Consider the following 23,212-nt stretch of genomic DNA (forward strand, 5'->3'; position numbering starts at 1 on the left):
GGTTATCACGTTTCACTCCCGTATATTATTCGTATTGTGTTCAGACCTAAATTCCCCATTCATTACTCAAAAAGATTATACTACAAAAGCAACATTTTTTTTATGTAAGTTTATAAATGTTTGTTTTGTGATTTTTTTGTAGTTATTATTATATAATTGCAATCAAAAAAACATTCTAAATATTGTTTTGTTTCAATGTTTACTATTGATAAAATACATCGAAATGCCGTACTTTGTGTGTGTGTGTGGGGGGGGGGGGTCATACAGACCCCACGAGAGGCATTTAGTGGAATGAGAAGTATCTTCGATATCTATTTATGTATAAATGAGTCTGAGCCAAAGTGGACTCAAATAATTCGTATCTTTGTGATATGCAAATTAAGTCGTTGTTAGCTAACTTGAATTAAATTAGTTCTTCTGTACTCCGTAGTACTTTGAAATTGTCCATATGTAATTCAGTATAATGGTTTCACTTGTGCAACTGTTTATCTTTTTGTCCTTCTGAAATGACTCTTGAGAGCTATATTAAGAAGCATGTAAAGATCAGTACAACGTATTTTTATCAGGATTCCTTCGTGAGTGAGTCGGCAGACGTATCGCATTTGTGGCCAATTAGTCCTGGTTCCGAGTTCAAATGGAGGACAATTTCTCTCGGATGTAACTCGAGAAGCAGTTTTTATTCCGCTGTAAGCTTATGTGACCCCTTCCAGCATAACCCGGCTGTTGCATAATAACATCAAGGCGAAACAAACTTATTTCTGTCCATATATGATATGAATATATAGAGCAAATTATTTAAACCAAATAAACCTGGTTTAAACCAAAAAAAACGGTTTTTTTCCAATAAAAAACATGGTTTTTGCCAACCCTGATGCAAAGTGAAATAACTGCTTCCATTAATCGTCGCAGTAGTAACTCAATATACTATCAATATCTTAAGTGCATTTATAGTAAATATCGAAGAATGCACACATGTACTTACATTTGTAAGTCAAATTCCAGTTCCATTTTACTAAACAAAATTGCAGGCTACATCTTCTATATGACTAACAAACTGAATGTAACTTATCATTTCATATCAATTAATTATGGTTATTACTTTTGCTAAAATTCAATGTACTAAAGTAAGAATATCAGATGGTCAAGCTATCTTCAGGACTCACTTCACGCAATACATATTAATGGGCAACTTGCTTGGTTTAATGACAGCAAAATAAATTTACATCCGATGTATTTTGATACAACAAATGTTACCTTTAGGATTCCAGAAGACAGTTATTCTACAGATACATTATCTAGATAAATTTCTTATACCAAAAATTAAACAAAATTAACTTCAATGTAATTTGTCGTTTTTACGACGAAGACGACACAATATATAACACGCTACATATTTCCATCTTAATTACAAAACTTACAAAGATTATGTAAATCTCCCAGAAAATCAATTTATAGCATTCTATGTGCAGATAAAGAATACCATCGTATATTACGAGAGACTTAATAAACAAAATGGAATATGAACTTCATTGTACATAAACACAAGATAATTAACAAACACGTACAGATTGATATAATGTCGGCAAATAACAAATAAAATTAAATCAGCCAACATTAAAAAGCTGAAATAAAAATGAACATTAAGAAATTAATTCATGACATATTACTCTGTAAACGGATCGGTAGAAACGGTCCGTTACATGTATTACCACAAGTGAATTATACTTTAGATGGGCTATTGATTTTTTTGTCACTTTTAAAAATTGTACACACTCACGGACATATATAAACATAAATAAGTAAAACATTTGTCTCTAAAAGCATTTAACATATTTTTTAAATATGTTTCAGCGATCCTTACGTTCGTATTGATCTCAATACAATCAATGGGGATGAAACTGTTGATTCTGTCCTTACGAAAACAAAAAAGAAGGTAAGTGAAGATAATGATAGATAAAGGATGGTTATGTAATTAGTTGCTGAAATGAAACGTGTCAAGCGTCTCTGTGGCAGATTTGCCCAGTTTCACTCGGAATTTCATGTTCACTCGTTTTTCTAACTTGATATCCATGATGAAATCACATATGTGGTAACACACGTGGTCACAATAGTATCAGCTGTACAGCTCCTGATGTACACAGGACGATCTCTCGTGCCACACTGACTTAACGAAGAACGGTTCTCCCTGTGCCTGTGTATGTAGTCTTGCGCTGCCATCTGTTGGCGTGTTACAGAATTGGTCTCAAAACTTTTTGATACCACCTCGTGTACCTTTAATTAAAGAGTTCTATTTTTAAAAAATTACAGGAAGTTTCGCTGATTTCCATTCTGGCTTCTGCTTACAGTGTGTGGAGCAAATATAGGTGAATGTGGTCCGCTCATGACAGCGATATTGGTGATTGCCTAATCATGTTAAAAGTATCGATAATTGAGTTGCTCATTAGTTAAGTATTGAAGTACGGCAATGTGACCAGCACTTAAAATATCCGGAAATAATATGTATAATAATAATCCGAAATCCGGAAATAATAATACCACTTGATTGAACAATCCGTCGTGCAGATCCCAACTTTCTGTACCACATACTGGACGTCGCTATAAGGGTGTCTTCTATGAAGTTAGTTGTATTTTGTGGTAGACAGGTATATACATTTTCTGAATTGATGTAAGGGTTAACTGACATCACACTTCATCGCTTATGAGAAAAAGTTTCAAGTTCATAAATAATTTGCTGGTATGAAGTCAGAGTACCTGATGCATTTACATGATCATTGTAAAATTAAAATCTCTTGTTATTAAGATAATGTTGATTTGGTAGGATTCTTTAACATTCTGTTTTGCAGATAGTTCACACTTTCTGGGTTGTGCAAACGTTGTGATTTTCTTTATTTTAAATGCTGACAAGGGAGTCTGTTTTACTCCACTTGGCGATTAATTTTGCATAGCATGTGTTGCTGGCACTTAACCGCTACGAACTTTGCAGCAAACATCTTGTCACGCTATTTCCATGACTTGAGTTTTGGTACAACATTTAACAAGATAAACACGTTGCTCCACTGTAAGCATTATGTTGATGACTGTACTGACAGTAATCAATTTGCATCAATATCTGTAACCACTCCGACGCTCGCCGACTGATAGATACATTTGTTATCATGACTCATCGGTTGCACATAACGTCCAGTTTCAGTTTTCCTACTCTTAAACTTTTATGTGTTTAACCTTTCACCAAACCGCTATATTCATCGGGGCGAGTTTTATTTGCCTCAATATACAAAGCTAAGAGAATGTCAGCGTGGGCGTAAGCAAATCAGCATAAAAGTACTTACATAATAATTATTGATTAAAGAAAAGAAAAAGAAACTGAAAAAATAAATTTAGCTTTCAAGGTTGAAGGTATTGTCAGTAGAGTGTAGGAGATAGTTACTAGACAAAAAAGTATGGACATGTATCAGTCTCCGTATTGAATGTAGTGTACGACATTCAGTATAAACAACGGTGACACGTGACATATTTTTTGTCCATAAGGTATGTGTGAGTCATGTAGTTTTCGAAACAAACTGCTTATCATTGTCAAAAAGGAAAGAAAATTAAATACTAGAGAAAATCAAGAACGAGTAGCAAAGTTCCTTTGATACAGCACTATAAGTAGAACTTCCTGAGCAGATATGTACCGAGAAGAGACTATGTCGTCGCATGAGAACCAGAGGAACGTAACTCCATTTTCGTCAGTTTACAGGCGAGGACAAAAATATTATTTGCTTAGAAAGATGTGTTTTTAATAAGATATAATTGAGCTACATTACAACAGATGATCGACAAAAAGGATAGATGGTGTTCCGTTCCATTTACACAAAGTAGGGCTTTCAAAATTATGTCCAAACATAAAGAAAACGAAAACAGCATTTTTGGAATTACATTCCTCTGGTTCTCATGCGACGATGTGTTCTATCATAATAGGCAGCTGTTTTTCCACCATGTAATTTTAGTGACGACATTTTTCTCTCTTTCTAAGAAATCTGTATATAATAATGGTATATCTCTGTGCAATATTTCCTTAAAATTTTTAGAGCATTATGTTAGTTATATAAATTATATTGTTCTTATCACTTTAAGCAACTATTGTTCATGCATTCATTAGTCATTGCAAACTTTTTTGGAGTAGAAGCATTTTTGGTGCTACTCTGTGAGTAAATGAAATGATAGCAAAGATTGCTCTTCTAAAATTAGTAAATTAAGGAGGAAGTATTTGTATAGCTTAATATAAGTTAATGTTAGTGTTAATAGTTTTTGTCCTTACCATGTTGCCAGTACATGTTCATTAATATGTTATATGTATTATTTAACGTTACAGACGCTCAACCCACAGTGGAATGAAGAATTCGTATTTCGAGTACGTATTTATTATTATTACTTTAAATATTACAAATATCAGGTTATCTAAAAAGTATAAAGGAAAGTCTTAAGTCTTGTAACAGGCGCGTGTATACGTCGTGATCGACTGTAAATACAAGGTCAAATTGGCCCAAGAGATCTAGTGTGGCAAGCGGTCTATTTAGCAGCAGCAGCAGTATAATAATAATACAACACAACATTCAGTTCAAAAATAAACAAATATAAAAACCTGGCTGACGAAATCAAAAAGTTATAGAAGTGTCAGAAAGTTACAGTAAGACCAATCATTATTTCAACTACATCAATTGTCCCTAAAAGTACTGTGACACGATTTGAACAGATAAACGCAAAACATGTAACAATCTACAGAAATCAGTAATACTAGACACCTGTCATATGGTCAGAAAGTTCTTTGGAGGAGAACTTTCCAAATAATCTGCACTTGTTACAGACGGTTGTCAAATTACTAAGCTGAAACTGGTTTAAACCTAAATACAATAATAATAATAATAATAATAATAATAATAATAATAATAATAATAATAATAATAATAATAATAATAATAATAATAATAATAATAATAAATAGAGTCTATAAAACTACAGTTCTTGCGTGGCTCAGTGGTAGAGCGTTCACCTCCGGTGCTTGGGGCCCCTGGTTCGATCCCAGCTCGCACCGTGTGGACTTCGTGGTGGACAAACATCGTGGTCGTGGATTTTCTCGGGGTTTTCCCGTTTCCTCCCACTTTCTTCATTCCACCATTTCATTCATTTCTCGTAATCACCGTTTCCTTTAGCCTAACCGACATAATCGTGGGACGTAAAACTCTTAAGATATACAGTTCTTTATCAATAGTTATTTTGCATTTGTACGATATTTAGTTTAACGCCTCTTTACAATATTTATATTTGTAATTTAAAACACCATAAGAAAAATCGTAATGTAGTATACATTCTTGGCTCCTTGTAAGTCAGGTATGAATTGTTTAAATGTTGTTTTTAATTTCTTTAGTACTTTTAAACACACCGACAAATCTTGAGACAATTAAAAAAATAATGTAATTGTTAAAAAACCGCTTTTAGAAACGAAGAGTTGCTAGTAATTTTCGAAAGAGAACAGAGCAGTTTTTAGTATTTATTTTCGCTGCTGTTGATAACAATTAATATACGAAAACCGTACATTACTTAGTTTGAAGCTGATTACTGATGAATTGATAACGGGCTTTTTCTTTTATGTTTCAGCAGTGTCGCTGTTGTGCTTTTGAATAATAAATATTTGGTCTAGGAATTAATTCGTGCGGTTGGTACGCACACATTGAAGCTGTAGTACAAACACAAAATACATAAATACCTTAAGAAAAATATTGTCCATCGCTAGCCACCACTTTCGCCCATCTGTCAGGCAATGTACGGATTCCGTGGCGAAAGAAGTCCTCATCCTTGGAAGCGATCCAGTCAGAGACCCATGTTTCGATATCTTCTGAAGAAGTAAACCGCTGTCCATTCAAATCGTTGTTCATGCAATCGAACAAGTAGTAGTCCGAAGGAGCAACGTCTAGTGAATACGGCGGTTGGGGTAAAACTTCCCATCCGACATTTTCTAAATAGGTTTTGACCGGTTTTGCGACATGTGGGCGAGCGTTATCATGTTGAACAATAAGTTTATCATGTCTGTTCTCCCATTCTGGTCGTGTTCTGGCCAGAGCTTGCTTCAAACGCATTAATTGTCGTCGATAACGTTCTCCATTCATAGTTTCACCCGGTTGCAGCAGCTCATAGTACACCACACCTTTCATATCCCACCATATGCACAGCATAACCTTTGCACAGTGAATATCTCGTTTTGGTTGTGATGGACCTGGTTCACCTGGTTTCACCCAGGCCTTTTTTCGTTGAGGGTTCTCGTAATGGATCCACTTCTCATCACCCGTAATAATTCGATGCAGAAACCCCTTTCTGCTCTGTCGTTGAAGCAGCAATTCGCAAATGGTTTTTCGTCTTTCAACGTCTCTGTCTTTCAATTCATGTGGAACCCAATGTGACATCTTTTGAATCATTCCCATGGCTTTCAAGCGTTTGGAGACTGTTGTTTGATCAACGCCTAATGCTGCTGCAAGTTGTTCCTGCGTTTGACACGAATCCTGCTCGAGCAATGCTGTCAATTCTTCGTCTTGAAATTTTTTTGGCTGTCCAGCTCGCTCTTGGTCTGCCAAGCCGAAATCACCACTTCTAAACCGTGCAAAACCACTTCTGACACGTTCGCTCAGCTAGAGCACGGTCACCATACACTTCCACCAAATTACGATGACTTTCAGTCGCACTTTTCTGCATGTTAAAGTAATGCAGCAGGACACCCCGCAAAAACACTTTATCAGGCACAAATTGCGCCATGTTCACTTAACTACAAACTGGTGTCGTTGACGCTTTAATCCACTGCCCTATACTACGTACAAAACGCGATGACAGGGGTTTGCAACACATGTGTGGATACACGGAACTGTGGGACGCTCCGTTCGTTGCGCCATCTCTTGTCCACCCGCACGAATTAATTCCTAGACCAAATATAACGCAGACTGTCTGCATCTGTAGTATTGGAACCATTCATAAGCTATTTTTGTTTAGGCCGTTATTCTGATCTGAGAAGTTTATTTTGTGATGTAAATGTTGTATTGACTTTGTATTTTCTCGTTTGTGTCGTGTGTATGAAGTAAAAATGACAGCTTCCAGTTCAAAGAGAAAGATTATATAGTGAAGATTACATCAGGTATAATTTTACGTTAATTGAAAAAGGTGGTATTCAACTACCACAATGTATAGTGTGCCATGGTGCCCTCAGCAATAATACTCTCCACCCCGTTCGATTAGAACGACAATATATATTAACAGCACATTCAGCCCTCAAAGACAAATCTAAAGATTTTTTTATTGTTAAAAAAAAGTGCTATAAAGTATGAAGTTGGACTCTCCTGGAACCTTTCACGAGCAAAATGTGGAAGCGTCATATGAACTTTTTTCTATCAAACCTTGCATACTTAAGGCAACCAAAATTGTACTTCGGAAGAAAGCTAGGGAGAAAAAAAAAGAGAGAGAGAGAGAGAGAAACTATTGCTTTCGGCTAATACTGTGAGACGTGGCATTAATGAAATGGCCTTGGATTTAAAAGATCAGGCAGTTGGAAAAGATAAAAAATTCCTTTTTTTTTTTTTTTTTTCCTGCAATTTGATGATTCTACGGATATATCCGTGTTGTCATTTAATAGTTCGTAAATGAAAAGATGTTAATGTAAGAAATATCGTTTTCAAAAAGTATGGAGACATCAACCAAATTTCTGATGTTTATCCTGCTTTTTTTTATGATTTGTTTTGGGACAGAGTTGTAAGAATATGTACTGGTACAGCTCCAGCAATGTTAGCTTCGCGATCTGGATTTATAAAGTGGCAAAAGACAGAAGTCCTACAATTATTGGTTCACACAGCTTAGTTCATGTGCAAGCCTTAGCTGCAAAAATGTTACCAGAGAACTGAAGCAGGCATTATCATTGGCTATTAAAGTTGTTAATTTTTTAAAGTCAAGTGTTCTGAATACTCGTCTCTTTGAGGCTTTGTGTGACGACCTGAATGCTGACGTAAATATTTACTTTTACATAGCGAAGTTCGTTGGTTGTCGAAAGGAATATGTTAAAGTAGGCTGTACGAGCTTAAGTTTTTGCTTTTTAAGATGTAGAAATATTTTGCTCCTGAATGTAGGAAAAGATGAACTTTATACTTCTTTTACTGACGATATATTTGTATTTTCTCTTCCATGTCTTGCAGACATTTTTGAAATATTAAATAATTTCAGTTTCAAATTTCAAGGCAGAAACACGAACTTACTAAATTCTTATGACGCGATAAGATCTTTCATGGAAAAGATCCTACTATGGAAACACCATTTGAATATTTGTACGCCTAACTTTTCATATTTTCGTCTATTAAATGAACTTCTTAACAATAAAGAATGTGATTTAACCACATGGGGAGACAATATCAACTCACATCTAGGTTCAGTTTGTGATGAATTCAAGCGACATATTCCAGAGTTGTGTGAAGAAAACTGATATGCAAATTAGCAAGAACACTTTTCACCATTGATGTGGATTTACTTTCACAAGAAATTCAGGAGGAACCAATTGAATTAAAGTGCGATTCAGGAGCCAGAGAACTGTTTTGGTCAACGTCTTTGGAAGAATTTTGGGTTTGTTTCCTGCTTATTTACCCAAGTAGCAAAATAAATATCTTGTCCAGAGAAAGTTCTTGTTCAGTTCTCGTCAACTCACATCTGTGAATCAGAATTTTTCGACGTTACACATAATAAAATCAAAGTATCGCAACCGTTTGGAAGTGGAAAGTGATTTTAGCTGTGCTTTGTCGAACTCATCTCCGAATATCAAGAAATTTGTGAAGGAAGAGTAGTATGAGTAATATCAACCATCACTTTCGAGTTTTTGTTTTTTCCCCTTATTTGATAAGTTTTTGAATTCTATCTTATACACTGAAATAGCATTTTGTACTCATTTTTGATAATTTAGTAAAATAATAATAATAATTTGCGTAATTATTTAGATTTTAGTAAAGTAGAAATCTTAAATAGGAATAGGAAAGACAAAATGCTAAAGCTGAAGTATGAACGCTTTTACAAGTTGTTGTATTCATAATTTTACATTTTATTTCTAATATAGCTTGCAGCTCTGGTGGTCGTTCTTCACGCCACTCAGGTTGGGAATCACTGCTGTAGGTTAAAATCGTGCTTAATTAAAAATTCTAATTATTCACATTTAACTTTTAAGTTTGCCCGCCAACTAACTTGCAGCTACACAAATATTAACGCTAAAATCCAAATATTTTGTCTAATAATAAACTGCAAAGCAAGTTCGTGTTCACTACCATCATTACTATACATTTTCAAATAATTAAATTGAAATAATACAGTTTAAGTTACAATTAGATTGTCTCAATATATTACCGTAGGAATACACAAATATTAATCCACAAATCGAAATATGGTTACATCCCATATCCTATTTTGAATTAATTAAATTAAAACAACACAGTTTTTAAATTGCAATTAAATTGTCACAGTAGTTCTTAATCTGCAAATTGCCTGCACGCTAGCGCCATATATTGGCGTCAGGTAGGCAGGGCAAGTAACGATACTTACTAACGCTACAGTTATTAGGAATTAGCGTTACCCACAGGTATTATTTTGTAGCATAAGATTCGTTCTTACAATTCTCCTTAAGAGAATACAGTATAAATGATACTGTGTTTTGTTTGCTGTATTATTGTAAACTGCATGCTTAGGACGTAAGAGTTCATATAATTCATATCGTGCTAATATTCTTTCCAAATAGGTCATTCCATCAGAACATAAGTTAGTGTTGCAAGTGTTTGATGAAAATAGACTTACTCGGGATGATTTTCTGGGGATGGTTGAACTTACTTTGCTCAATTTACCCAAAGAACAGGAAGGAAGAGAAATACTTCCGAAACAGTATATTCTCCGCCCACGCAGGTAAGCAACTTCAAATAATTAATGTTATTCCTTTTCATATATGGTTAATATGTAGAGCAAGGTCGATTTTAGTACACCATGTCTCTTACTTGTAAGATGCAATCCTTGGATCTGACAATTACGTCTAAGAATGCCCAGGATTTAGTGAATTTAATTTCGTCAGGGCAATCAAATTCTCGTGCAGTATCATGAAATTCGTACTATTATTTTCCTCTTTCATGATTTTTCTCTTGTCAATATGCTTATTGAAGATGTAATCCATCTGTAATGCATCGCTGTTTTATATCTGTACCACAATGCATCCATCGATATTTTATAGTTGTGTCAGAGTGCATTTCGTGGCATTACTTTTTATTGATTATGTTGATTATTTAGTTACTGTAATTTTCTAGTACTGATATACCGTAATTTACATTATACTAAAAAAAATTTTGAAAATTTAATTGATGTTAGGTGACAAGTATTTTCATCTCCATCTCAAGATTTAAAACAAAAAAAGTTTTTTTGAATTGAAATTTATAAACGAACTACTGATTTTAGAGTGTTGAGTGATAGTCAGATGTGGAGGAAACAGGTTTGTGATTGTGAGGGTAGTATAAATTACGAATATACATCTGTAAAGAATAAAGCCTCGGATCAAACATCTCATGCTAACTGTATCTAAATTGCTGATTGGATGACAACTCAAAGATATAGCTAATGGAGTATTTCAATATGAAGTAGTTATCATTATTATTTCTGAATATATGTTAGGTAGATAAAGTTACGTGCTTCATTGTGGGAGTTTCTACATCCGTGCACCGAGCCTCCTGTATGAAGTCCGATCTCTTTTTCGTTAACTTGTAACGTAACACTGTTTCAAAGGTAACCCTACTACAAAGTGTGCATTAGTGGCTAGTTTATAAAATAGTAAATCCGATGCAGCGGAGCCAGAAGGCTACAGTTCACTTAGAAAAAATGGTTATTTTGAAAGTGGATACACTTATTATGAAAGTAGATGCTCTAGGTATCCAAGATTAAAAGTTTTAGAATCTTTAAAAAGCTGTTAAGGGTAAAAACAAATAAAAACATTAAAGCTGAATGTAAAGTGATTTTTAAGTATAACCCTACTTTTCTTCCATAAATTAGCTTTTCATTTACATATTAGAGTATTTGTAATTATTTAACTGGATTTTCTTACTTCTGTATATTTAAATTTATTTCAAAGCAAGTTAAGTTTAGGACATGTTTTATTTTCAGTAAGGATATTAAATTTGTTGTGTCATGAATCGCAAAAGATTGATTTTTTAAAAAAAGTTTTAAGAAAGTAACTTGGCTTGAGTTTAAAGTAATTGAAACTTTTTACGTATTATTATATCTTCCTTATGCAGTTATTTGACTTGTAAAATCTGTTATTCCATATCAATTTAATACTATTGCGGAATTTTCAAAATCTACCAGCTTAGCTACACTAAAATAAGAAGGAACTGAAGAGATGTAATTATTGCCACTTAAAACTTCTATATGTATTCGTATTTGAAAATATTATGTGACACTTGCTAAAATATTTTCCAATAGGTTTACATATTCGTAAAAATATTTCAGTTGGCTTGATCTTAAAATTAAGCATATTTTTACGAATGCAACTTAAACACAGCAGTTTTTAGAATTGTAACGAATTAGAATTTGACGCTGCTTGTAGCAAGTTTCTTGCAGCACTGAAGAATACAAATATTTATTGAAGATAAAAAATTAATTTGTTATTCTCGCATGGAAATTCAACGGTCGAAGAAGGGTTTTCCGTCAATAAATCACTTTTAATAGAAAATATGCGTGAAAATACTATTGTAGCACAAAAGCATATTTATAACTAGGTACAGGAGGCAGGAGAGGTTGAACACCTGCAAGTCACCAGAAGAATAATCGTTTACGTTAAAGACTAGGAGACACCACGAAGAGTACTTGCACCAGCAGGAGATAAGTGTTCGCAACAAAAGAAAGCTGAGAAGAGAATGTTGGATGCGCACCTGAGAAACTTTGAACAACAAAGGATACGTCTGACATAGGAAAGTGATCAAAAAACAGCTAGTAATTAATACCAAACTCTATGAGATCACGAAGGAAAGAGGTTCTTTGATTTAAATTTTAGTTACTCTAAGGTGAAAGTCACTGTTTGGACACGATGATGCGTTAATGCTGTTTTAATTATAATTTAAGTCGTAATTCAAATAAACTGCTGTTTTCTATTTCTATGTGAATGTTTGGTCATATTTGTACTAGTTTGTATGAAGATATGGAATTTAGTCCAGTCAAATTAGGGATTTTTGAGGCCAAGCCCAGACATTTAAAATAACAAAACGAAACTTGCTGGGATATGTAGCACTAGTTATGTTGTACTTCTGGCAAAATCCCCAAGAATCCCGTGACGGGTTTTGGAGCTATGACGTCATCAATATGGGTGCCGTCAAAATTCATGTGAAATCTTTGAATGCGTATAGCTTTTCACATAAATAAGCCAAGACGTTCATTTTTGTGACAAACTGAAGAGAACTGATTGGAAAATTTGTAGAATAAACTGTAGTGGTTAAATCGAAGGTTTCCTTTGAAATATTTCCACATAAACTGCAAAAATTCATTTTTTTGAATACTTGTGTTGAAGTTTGCACGTAAATATCTCCCTGACTATAGATTACTAATACACGTTTCTTGCATAATATTGTAGGCCATTTTATTAGCTTTAAAACGACACCGGTTTTATTTCTCTATCACAAAAAGTAAGGGAGGTACGTGAATCGAAACAAACACATAGAAGCAAAGAATATCCTTTCCATGTATAGGAGAAATAATGTGGTGCAACGTAGGTCACTAGATGGCGGAAGAGAATGGATCATTTGGGAAGTTGTTTTTTAATATTTAACCAATATTTTAGTAATGTTTATATAGGATTATATTTATTATAACTATGTAAAATTAACACTATAAGCTTAAAAGAATTAATTATACATAGTATTAATAACATTATAAAAGCAATGGATTTTCTGGATATAGCTGTTCCTCCAGAAAGCCCTCCTAAATATGTTGTTGTACAACTTGATGGATTCCACCTTTTGATCTCTTATCTGGGCTCTGTTGGTATAATTATGAGCGATAGTGGATTGGAAGTTTTGCGGCAGATAGTGTATACAGTGTAAGTGGGCGAGCATACTCCAGATCTGTTCGTGCTCATTTGTTGACCCTTCAAGCTTTAGCTACTCTTCTTCTTGAAGAAAGCACTGAAGATAATAATTTTGTTCAAAGTTTGAGAGATGTTACACTTCAGTTTTGAATGGCACAGCTAATGTACAAAGTCTTGCTGAATTCCAAGTTTTCAGAACAAGTACCGATCTACTAAAAGAAAGAATGAAAGACGCTGAAGCGAAAGGGGGACGAACAGCTAAACTATGGATTCAGTACATAAACGTGGTGAAAATTATGTTTTTTTCATTCGAGCTAAGCGCTGTAATGATTGGCGGCTACATCTTTACAGTGTACAACAAATGTTGCCGTATTTTCGTGCCGGTGACCGATAAAATTATGCAAAGAGTGCACATGTTTATGTTCAAGAAATGCTTACTCTGGAGCAGAAAATAAATAAATAAAAATGTGCACGCGGTTTCATTACAGTTCGCCTATCAAACAAATTTTGGGTTGGTGTCTGTACTGTATGACCATAAAAATCAGGTATCTATGCGTTCAATGAAGAGCGTAGGAAGATTGACTCATGATCGTGGTATGCCCACATCTACACTTGCAAATCGGGTGCACACAATGGCAGTAAATCTAGAGTAGTAGAGGCTATTGAAGAAGCCACCGGAGTTCATAGTACATCTTCAGAACATCACATCGATCTAAGATTGTCAAGAGAGGAGCGAGACATAACAGATACAAACAAGCTTCGTGCCCACCACCTTTTCAAGAAAGCTTCAGCTGAGCTTGTGTCCCTTTCTAGCGGAATTATTCGTGACAACTGCATAAATTGCGATCGAGCTAACGAAATTTGACTTTCTTCTCTCAAAAATAATGTTGGTAAGCTCTTCAACGAAGTTCATTTCCGGCGAAAAAATGTGATCATGTCGTTGACTACAGTGAACAAAGTTGTCCAAATAAACAACGAAGACATTGTAGTTAATTCAAACCAGTTTTTTCACTGAATGTCGTGCATTGTGCGTAGTGAAAAAAATCTGGAAAACTTTTTTGTCTTATGAACTGGCAGCACAACCACCATCACTGTTTGACGATGTCTCGATGAGAAAGGGCAATAGATAATCTCTTCTTCAAATTGTTAATGCAATGTCTAGCGATTTTTCTATCCCAAGCAATGCAATGTATACAATTGACAGTAGTTATTTGGTAACGACCAGCTACTTACAGAAATATCTGCAAGCAATATGTGACATACATTATGGAGCATTACGGAAGTTGCCACATATGATGGTTATGAAGAAGGACCCAGCATAAAAGATGTGACCCAGTCATGAAGAACAAAGTTATGTACTTCTGTTGAGGTAAATGTCGAAGATGATGTTGAGATTTCCATGTCTCAAGAGGATTTCCTCTCAAATCACATCAACAAAGCAATGTTCATAAATATTTTAAAACGTCATGTGACAGCCGCTCGGTGTCATATGTATCAACCAGTTACTGACGCAGATATATTTATTGTAGCAAAAGCCATGGAAGTAGCTGTTGTAGGTCCAACGGTAGAAACAAACCTTGGTACAGCAAGATATCATATTTATTTGAGGACCGTTGCCAAGCAGAGAATCGATGCGGACTTCAACCTTGCAGTGCTTCCTCCAACCTCAGGTGCAGCACATCAGCATTTCTTGCGTGTTTATTTACAAGTGCAACAGTAGAAACATGTTGAACTACCTCCTACAGAATGGGGTTGGAAAGTACGAAACAACAAACTTGTACAACACTTTTACAACACTTGAACAAACTCTGTTCCTGAAAGCCTTCTGAAGCTAGTTACGAGCAACTGTAAAATTTTATGTAAAAGAAATTGTGAGTGTAAAAGCAGTAGGCTAAACTGTTCATCTATGTATGGAGGCTGATCTCAAAAAATTCATATAGTCATGGAATTCTTATGAAGACTCAAAGAAAAACCAGGAAATTTTATCAGAACCTGTAGCTAACCTGGTAGATAAATAGCTATACCGATCTACCTACCTACGAACTAACTTAGCTGTTATATATTACACTAAATGAGAAAACTAAGAATGTTCCACATTAGCTGAAAATTGTGTATTATATTTTATATTAAATGGAAGGGAAAGAAGTGTTATAAGCAGGCGAAAAGGGCACAGCAGATACGAAGAGAAGGTAGATTAATGAATTAGATTAGTGGACTAATTACAGTTTTTGTGGAACAAGATAAGATAAAAAGAAAAAAAAGTTAGACACTACATAAAGTGTGGTATAAGATGTGGGGACAAGATAATACAGATGTGTCTAATTAAAAGTTTTTTTTTTTTTTCTTAATGAAAGTTTGATTAATGAAAGTTGGGGTTTGTGTTAATTAAAAATTTAGAAATTGTAAAAATGAAAGGAATAATTTTATTGGTTGATAGAACTGACCTCCTTTCATATTGATACTTGTTAGTTTGCTTTAGATTGTATTTTGATACTGTGTTTGGTCAAGATAATATATATTGTTCTGATACTAGCAGGTAGTAAAAGCATATTTATCAGAATAAAATTTGTAAATGTATATATGAACATAAGAAGTGTGTCCTGTGTGAAACTTGTAAATGTGCCTGTTAAATAGGTGTATATCATATAGTCCAGGCAAATTAGTCAAAAAAGTAGCAAATGGGGGGGATTATAAAGTTTTGAAACTTTGGGAAAGTACTCCTAAAAGGTGTAGCTGTAAGAAACAGAAAAGTTCCCACCCGTAAGGGGGCGCGACCTCCCTCCCCCTCCAAAAGACAATTTTTTTACCCCCTCCAAAAGACAATTCTGCATCAAAAAGGTCCTATGCATGTTTTTCGTGAAAGCCAAAATGTGAAACTCATTTGGAGCTGTCATTTATTGCTTCAATAGAATTTACAATACAATTTATGTGTTCAATGTTATATACCTTAACTAATTTGCAATCGTCACTATTTATGGAAAGTCTTCCTCGAAATCTTCCGTGAAGTCAATGGGAGTCGCATTAGCGCAGCTTTGACCTCAACAGCTTTTACACATTGCTGTGCATCGTAAGTTAGCCTTCACACACTTGCATTTTCTTCCGCAACCTTGAGTGCAGCCGCATAAGATTACAAGTAATATCTTTCCAGAAGCTGGTGCTCGTTTCATGGGAATTGGAGAGGGGATGAGTTTGATTCCCTCCATCCCCATATTCTGGGGTCCAATCCGTTCCCCAACCACATCTGGATTTGCAGATATACGCGATAAGAATGGAGGTAGGCTGCATCAATAGTGGGTGGCAAGCGTGAAAGTATGACAGCATTGCTTGCCTGATCCACAAGTACATTAAAACAGTGAAATCTGTGATCATTCAATGTTTTATTAACAGTAGTTTCTCCTCTTTTGGTGTACACACAGAGAGAGGATAAATATTTCTCCTGCTTTCTCAGTGGCCTCAAGAGTTGAGCTTGGATCATTGAATACTTGGGGAATGTCATGAAGATGCTGGGATCGGTTAAATAATTGGACAGTCTGCAACTTCCCTTTCGAAAACATAGCTGAGATGGTATCACAACCACTTACTGCATGGAGGAACAGGATCGATGTATTGCAGTCATGGATGAGTGAGGAATTACGTATAGCTATGGAACTGTAACACCTAGTTTTGACGTTTCCTTTACCTTCCTTCATCATGAGAATGTCTTTGTCTTCTGGAGCAAGAGCTATGAGTAATGTGAGAAGATCAACATCTTCGCCGACAATAACAACTTGCCGTTTTAATTGTGATGCATTTATTGCTTTTCCAACAATTTCAACATCTGTATCATCTTTCGCAATACTGGTTTCAATGCTGCCAACACTCTCCAGTTTTAGTGCAAGCTGTGCAGCAAACTTTTCTTTATTATTGAGGTTACCCAGAAAACAGGTCTGAGATTCAACACACTTTGTATCTTCATTAAAGAACATGCCTCGTGACGTTCACTTCATTAATCGTCTTTGTCGTTCAACAGTTATGTTCAGTGAACTTTCAGAATATCCGTCAGGCACAATCGCAACATTATCTTTATATAAGACACGGTGGTTGCATAAATGTCACCAAATGTTCCATGTGTGGGCCACACGACATGGTGGATGAGAAACCCTCCGTCTATAACAAAATATATTTCTTCATTATTGTTAACATTTTGTTCAGGTACTTGATTGAAAAGATTGCACAGTGAAGATTTTTTGTTTTTTCTCATGAACTCACTGCTATCAAATAGTGACATAGGTACACTAGAAAGTTCATATAAAAAACAATCTTTCAAATCATCTGGTGAATAAATCGTGCACAATATTCTCTGAAATAATTGAGTGGTATCAACTTCAATGACATCTTAATCAACTCTGACAGAACTGGTTGACGTTGACATTGGCTTAGCCATGGTGGAACGCTTAAGTTTCAGAGAACCAAACTTCTTCAAGGCAGTTCCTATTCTTTGAAGTGCTTGTTCACCAACTGACACAGCTCTGTAGCAGTTTGCGTCCTCAGAAGCAAGCAATCCAGATGCTACTGAATATAATTGTTCCTTGTACACAAATGGAGAGTGCTGTTGCAACCAGAGACAAAATGTTTTGCGAATTTTCTCATCAATTGCTATCCTTCCACTTTTCAATTCAACATGTTGATCACTGGGTACAGAATGTACATTGCAGAACTGTTCTATTGCTTCACATATATGATGGGCTATTGGCAAAACACAAATCCATCTGTTCAACACAGTCAGTGAAACCTCTTCTGTGTGAAACACCCCCAACACTCTTCAAGTTCTTCATAAGGGTTTGTTCGATTACCATGTCGGTCTATACTCCGTACCAATTTTATCGGAGCATCGAACAGTGAAAAAACCTTTCTTGATAAATTTATCAAACTCCTCGGGTTTCATGGTTTCTTTTAACTTACCTAACTAACTATGTCCTGGAGGTACAACTGGCAGGCCTTAGCATAGGGAAAATGTCCAGTTGCATGGAAGATTGGAAGCATAGTTCTTACACACTGTGTATGGAGTTCCAATTACCCACCCGTTCTGCCTGGATGAAATGCAATGCGAGGATGACAAGCTCGCAGTACTTCATCCACAACTGTGACGTTTTACCTCTTTGTTTTATACCATCCATTGTGTCAATAAATTGTTTTCTTAGCTTTTCTATAACTTGGTCTTTTTCCAAATCGCAGAAGGATGGACCGTTTCCACTGAAGTTAGGAAGACAATATTGAATATGATTCTTCTTCTCCTCCATGATTGACATTTCTTCCATTATTATGGTGGAAAGGGCGCTTAATGCTGCGCAGTGAGCCTGAATTGCTCTTGCGTATGCATGACCAGAAAGCATATGAGGAACAGAAGCAGGGGCATACACAGTCTCGAACAACTGAGAAAGTCCACTGTCTTTCATTAGGTAGCCTATTGCTCCCAGAAAAGACATTATCAAGTGAAAGCCTCCTAATCGAATGACTACATTACAGAACAGTTCATTCCCACTATTAGTTTCCACTGCAACAACATCTTGAGCTTTTATGTACAGCGGTTGATCAAACGTTACGAAAATGGTTTGTTGCATGGTTATTTTGTTCTCTGTGACAGCATAAGTTAAGGTAGTTAGTATGGTTTTATAATCTGTTGGTGGGTTGTTGATGAATGGAAGCCCTAACCCTGAGATTGAGTGTAAGGTTCACTGGCTGTGATTTTCTCCATGAAACCCTGCCATACAGGAATGGAAGGTTGTTGAAAAAACTTCCCCAAAAGCCAAACGAAATCATGATTGGAGGGTACTGAAGCTTTAGTGAGTGTTCCCTCTGTGTAGACACTTCGCAAAGCAACCTTTTCAATTCCAACCCTATCCTGCTATCGGAATGTTAGTATACCGATTTTCTGGACATGACAGACACTTTTGTTATTTTCTGATTTTCTACACCTGTACCAGGAGTAATACACCTGATTCCACCCATAGCATGGAATGTATTTTTACCCGTCATTGTTGCAATGTTGAAGTCCGCATTATCGAAGGAGAACTGTGAAAACAAATCCTCTGAAATGCGTGGTTTCCAAGACTGAGCAGCAGAAGCCCCAAATAAAGCCACACTACTGTAGGTAGAACAAAAACCCATACTAGAGACAATTTCAACAATGTTTCTTGATCCTACCTTGCGATACAAATACACTCCAAGACCAAGTTGCAGTGGGGAAATGAACGAGCGAGGTCTTGTGGCTGACACAACCGCGTGGGATATTGCTGTACACTTTCTAGTAGAGGATTGTTCACTGCCTTTCTTTTTGTCCTCAACCACACATTTCAAAAATTCTTGTAAACTTTCAGAAACCATAATTTCAACATTGTTCATGAAGGCAATGATGTCTGGGTAATCGATAGTACTGTAAGGAAGTCATTCGAATATCTTCACGGATGATAGTTGCAGCTGCTTTCACTATTCTCATTCGCTAATCTTTTTCACTGGCGGCTCGTTCATGGTACCATTGGTTCAACAGTTTGTAACCACTGCCACGAAAGCAAACAACGGGGGATTTTTTGGCATTGTAGCAAAGAGGACTCCCATCACCGTAATTTTCAGTCGATTTTTTTTTTAAATAGCGTTTTTATTGTCATTGTATCCACTTCTGAAATACCTTCATTAATTTTCTGCAGCAAATCGAGTAGTGAAAATTGACATTCCTCTGACGTATCTATATAATGGCACAGTTCTTGGAAAGCAGCATCAAAGTTGGTGTCATGAGGGCGGCCTCTTTTTTTGAACAGATGAGGGGTTGGACACAAAATGGCATAACAGTCTTGATGGTACCGAGCTTCTGCAGCTACCAAACACAAAACACTTTTGATGCGTTCAGCAACCTTTCTACCCAAATCATTATTAGGTTGCTCTACTTTCTCAAGCAGTGTGTCCTTGAGGGTTAAAGAGCAAACCTCGTACATTCCTCGACGTTTCTGCGATTGTTTTTTCCTTTCTGCCTCTAAGTCACATTTTTCAGCACATATGAAACATCCTTCTTTGAAATTGAATACAGGAGATGAATTCGATCTTAAACTTTTACAGGGTGTCTGTCGGTCACGAATGTCACGAAAAAGTTACGAAATCAGAAAACTGTCATGAAAGTCACGAAATTTAGCTTTTGGGTCACGATACAGATTGAAAAAAATTGTTCTATATAACGTTAAAATTCACCACCAAAAATGTCTATGGTCGGTTTTAGACGCTACCAAATCGCAAGCAAAATACGTTTGTATCACATTGATGAAAATTCGGCCTAATTCGCACCCAAATTCGCTCTTGAAAATGTTAGAAAATTTTATGATTTGGTAACGAAAAAGTCACGAAATTTCATTTTGGAATTTTAATAGACAGTGTTTTTCAATATTACGCTGCTTAATATATTCTCGTAATACTTCAATCATTTGCACACTTTATAACATTGTATGAGCCTCATCCTTCCTTTCCTTGCTGACACGTATCAAATTTTCCAATCCCTTGGTACTTTTGACGTTTCACCTTCTGACAGAGATTTAGTGCAAATAAAACAAGTGGTAGGTTCCCACATTATTGTATAGAATAAACAAACACAACGAAGAGAACAATAGAATTAACTGTCCCACACAGATTGCATTGCATAAGCACACGACATAAACACACACAGTTTAACTGGAAACTGGTAAACAAAGGAGACAGGAGCAGTGTTGCCAACAGGAACAAATGCATTCCCACTAGAATTCTATCACGCTTTAATTCGTAGGGTGTGGTGAGGAGGAACGGTGAGTGAACGAACGGGTTGGGAGGGGAGACTTGCAATCTTACACCTGTTCCTTTCCATTGTTGCATTTCTGCTTTGATTCATACTTTAATACAATTTTAATCTTCTTTTAACCCTTAGATACATTATAGGGGTCAAATTGACCTCCTGCCTCCTTTCTTCTTGAGCTATTTGATTATGTTTTATTCTTTCATAATGTTTTTTTGTGACATCTTATAAACGTATTTTGTCAATTATTTCCCACACTCAGTTTTTGATTATTTTAAAATGGGGGAGGGTAGAGCTTGTTTTCTCCGTTTACCTTGAGTTTACACTTTGGGGGTCAATTTGACCCCTAATTTATATGACATATCAGAAGTTGTACTCTGCAAGATTTGCGCGTATAGGCACAATATGTCGGATGGTATACGATGATATTACTACAGTAAAATATAGAAGAAGAAGAAAAGTTTTGCTTTCAAGGGTGTGCTGTGGTCAATCGTCGAGTAATGCAGATTCTTTATCTTATATCACTCATAATTCTTAGAACACATATCTTGTGCAGTGTTTATCGAAAAAATGAGTGGACTTACAGAGAAGGAAATAGTGGACGAACTGTTACTTAGCAATAGTGAGGATGACTAGTGAGACTGAGGACGTGGCACAGGAAATTGGTTCATATTCTTGGAACAGAAGTGATTATTGTGGAGAAGAATCAAGTACTGGAACTGACACAGATGACGATACGCCACTTGCCTTTCGGATTGGAATGAAGAATTCAGTTACACAAGATAGAAATTTCATATCCAAAGATGGTATAGTTTGTAACAAAAATCCGTCAGACTTCACAAACGCGTAAATGTAATGTGGTAAAGAGTGTCCCAGGACCAGCTAGAAATGTTACCGCTTCATCGCCGAAATCTGCATTGGATATGTTCATTACTCCTGACCTGCTCGACGAGATAATATTGTGTACAAACTTAAAGAGTAAACGTATTGCAAGAGAAAAAAGAATTAGCTGCAAAGAAATTGATGCTATTGAACTAACTGCTTTTATAGGTTTGCTTTTGCTTGCCGGTCTTGAGAAAAATTGGGACGTACCTGTAAAAGAAATATTTCTTGATCGACATTCAAACCCAACGTACAGAGCAGCAATGTCTGTAAACCGTTTCTTGAATATACTTCGTGTTTTACGGTTTGATGATAAACGTACTAGGACAGCAAGATTACAGACAGATCGCCTTGCACCAATCAGTTTTGTGTGGGACATATTTATAAGAAACTGTACAAGGGCTATGGTACCAGAGGTGTATCTTACAATTGATGAGCAATTGGTGTCATATAGGGGTAGATGTCAATTCATTCAATACATTCCACAAAAGCCTGGAAAGTACCGCATTAAAATATTTTGGGTATGTGCTTCTAATTCAGGATATGCTTACAAGGGAATTGTGTACACAGGCAGAAAACCAGGCTTACCTCCACAAACTAATTTGTCCAATAGTGTTGTCATGGAACTGACTAGTAGCATTCTGAAATCTCATCCAGGTCGAAATGTAACAACAGATAATTACTTTACAAGTTTGGCTCTGGCTCAGCAGTTGCTAGCCAGTAACATTTATCTAGTGGGTACAATGAGGGAACACAGAAAGGAGGTGCCTCCCATCATGTTAGCAAGTAAATCACGTGCAAAACATTCCTCTCAATTTGCGTTTATTCATGATGTGACAATGGTTAGTTATGTTCCCCCCAAAAATAGAAGTGTGGTTATTTTGTCATCAATGCATCATAGTCCTACGATTGATTCAGAAAGTGAGAAACAAAAGCCCGAAATCATTACATTCTACAATAAAACTAAAGGAGGTGTTGATACAATGGATAAATTTGTAAGAACGTATACAACAAAGCGTCAGACTAAGCGATGGCCGATGGTATTGTTTTTCAATATGTTAGACGTAGCAGCATTAAATGCATTTATTCTATATACAAGCGTCAACCCTGGTTACAATGTAAACGTTACTCATCGTCGTAGATTTTCTTGAAAGATCTTGTAGACGAAATGGTGAAACCTTTCATGCAAATGCGCGCCAGTAGAAAGATGCGATGTGACAGTGTCTTCGCAGCAAAATGACCAATCAGGAAAAAGGAAAAGGTATTCGATGTGTCCACATTCAGAAGATAAGAAAACCTCGACGGTGTGCTTCAAATGCCAAAAGTACGTTTGCCCAATTCACACTCGCTCATTGTGTGAAAACAGTGTGTAACTTCAAACAAATTTCCAAGCAAACATTCATATTGTTGGTTTTCTGAGCAAACTGATGTATAATATTTAA

General features: G+C 35.9%; 1 protein-coding gene across 7 annotated transcripts in view; it reads left to right on the plus strand.

Moving 5' to 3' along the window:
- Window positions 1–23,212, plus strand: part of Nedd4 (E3 ubiquitin-protein ligase Nedd4) — a 123,932-nt gene that overhangs the window by 23,236 nt on the left and 77,484 nt on the right. For all 7 annotated transcript variants that reach the window (XM_081748175.1, XM_081748177.1, XM_081748181.1 and 4 more), the window contains exons 3-5: window positions 1,852–1,933; window positions 4,355–4,393; window positions 9,785–9,945. In XM_081748175.1, the coding sequence (XP_081604301.1) occupies window positions 1,852–1,933; window positions 4,355–4,393; window positions 9,785–9,945 (282 nt within the window). The remainder of the gene's footprint in view (window positions 1–1,851; window positions 1,934–4,354; window positions 4,394–9,784; window positions 9,946–23,212) is intronic.

The sequence above is a fragment of the Thermobia domestica genome, chromosome 2 (assembly GCF_964235325.1).
Source record: "Thermobia domestica chromosome 2, izTheDome1.hap1.1, whole genome shotgun sequence".
NCBI lineage: Eukaryota > Metazoa > Arthropoda > Insecta > Zygentoma > Lepismatidae > Thermobia > Thermobia domestica.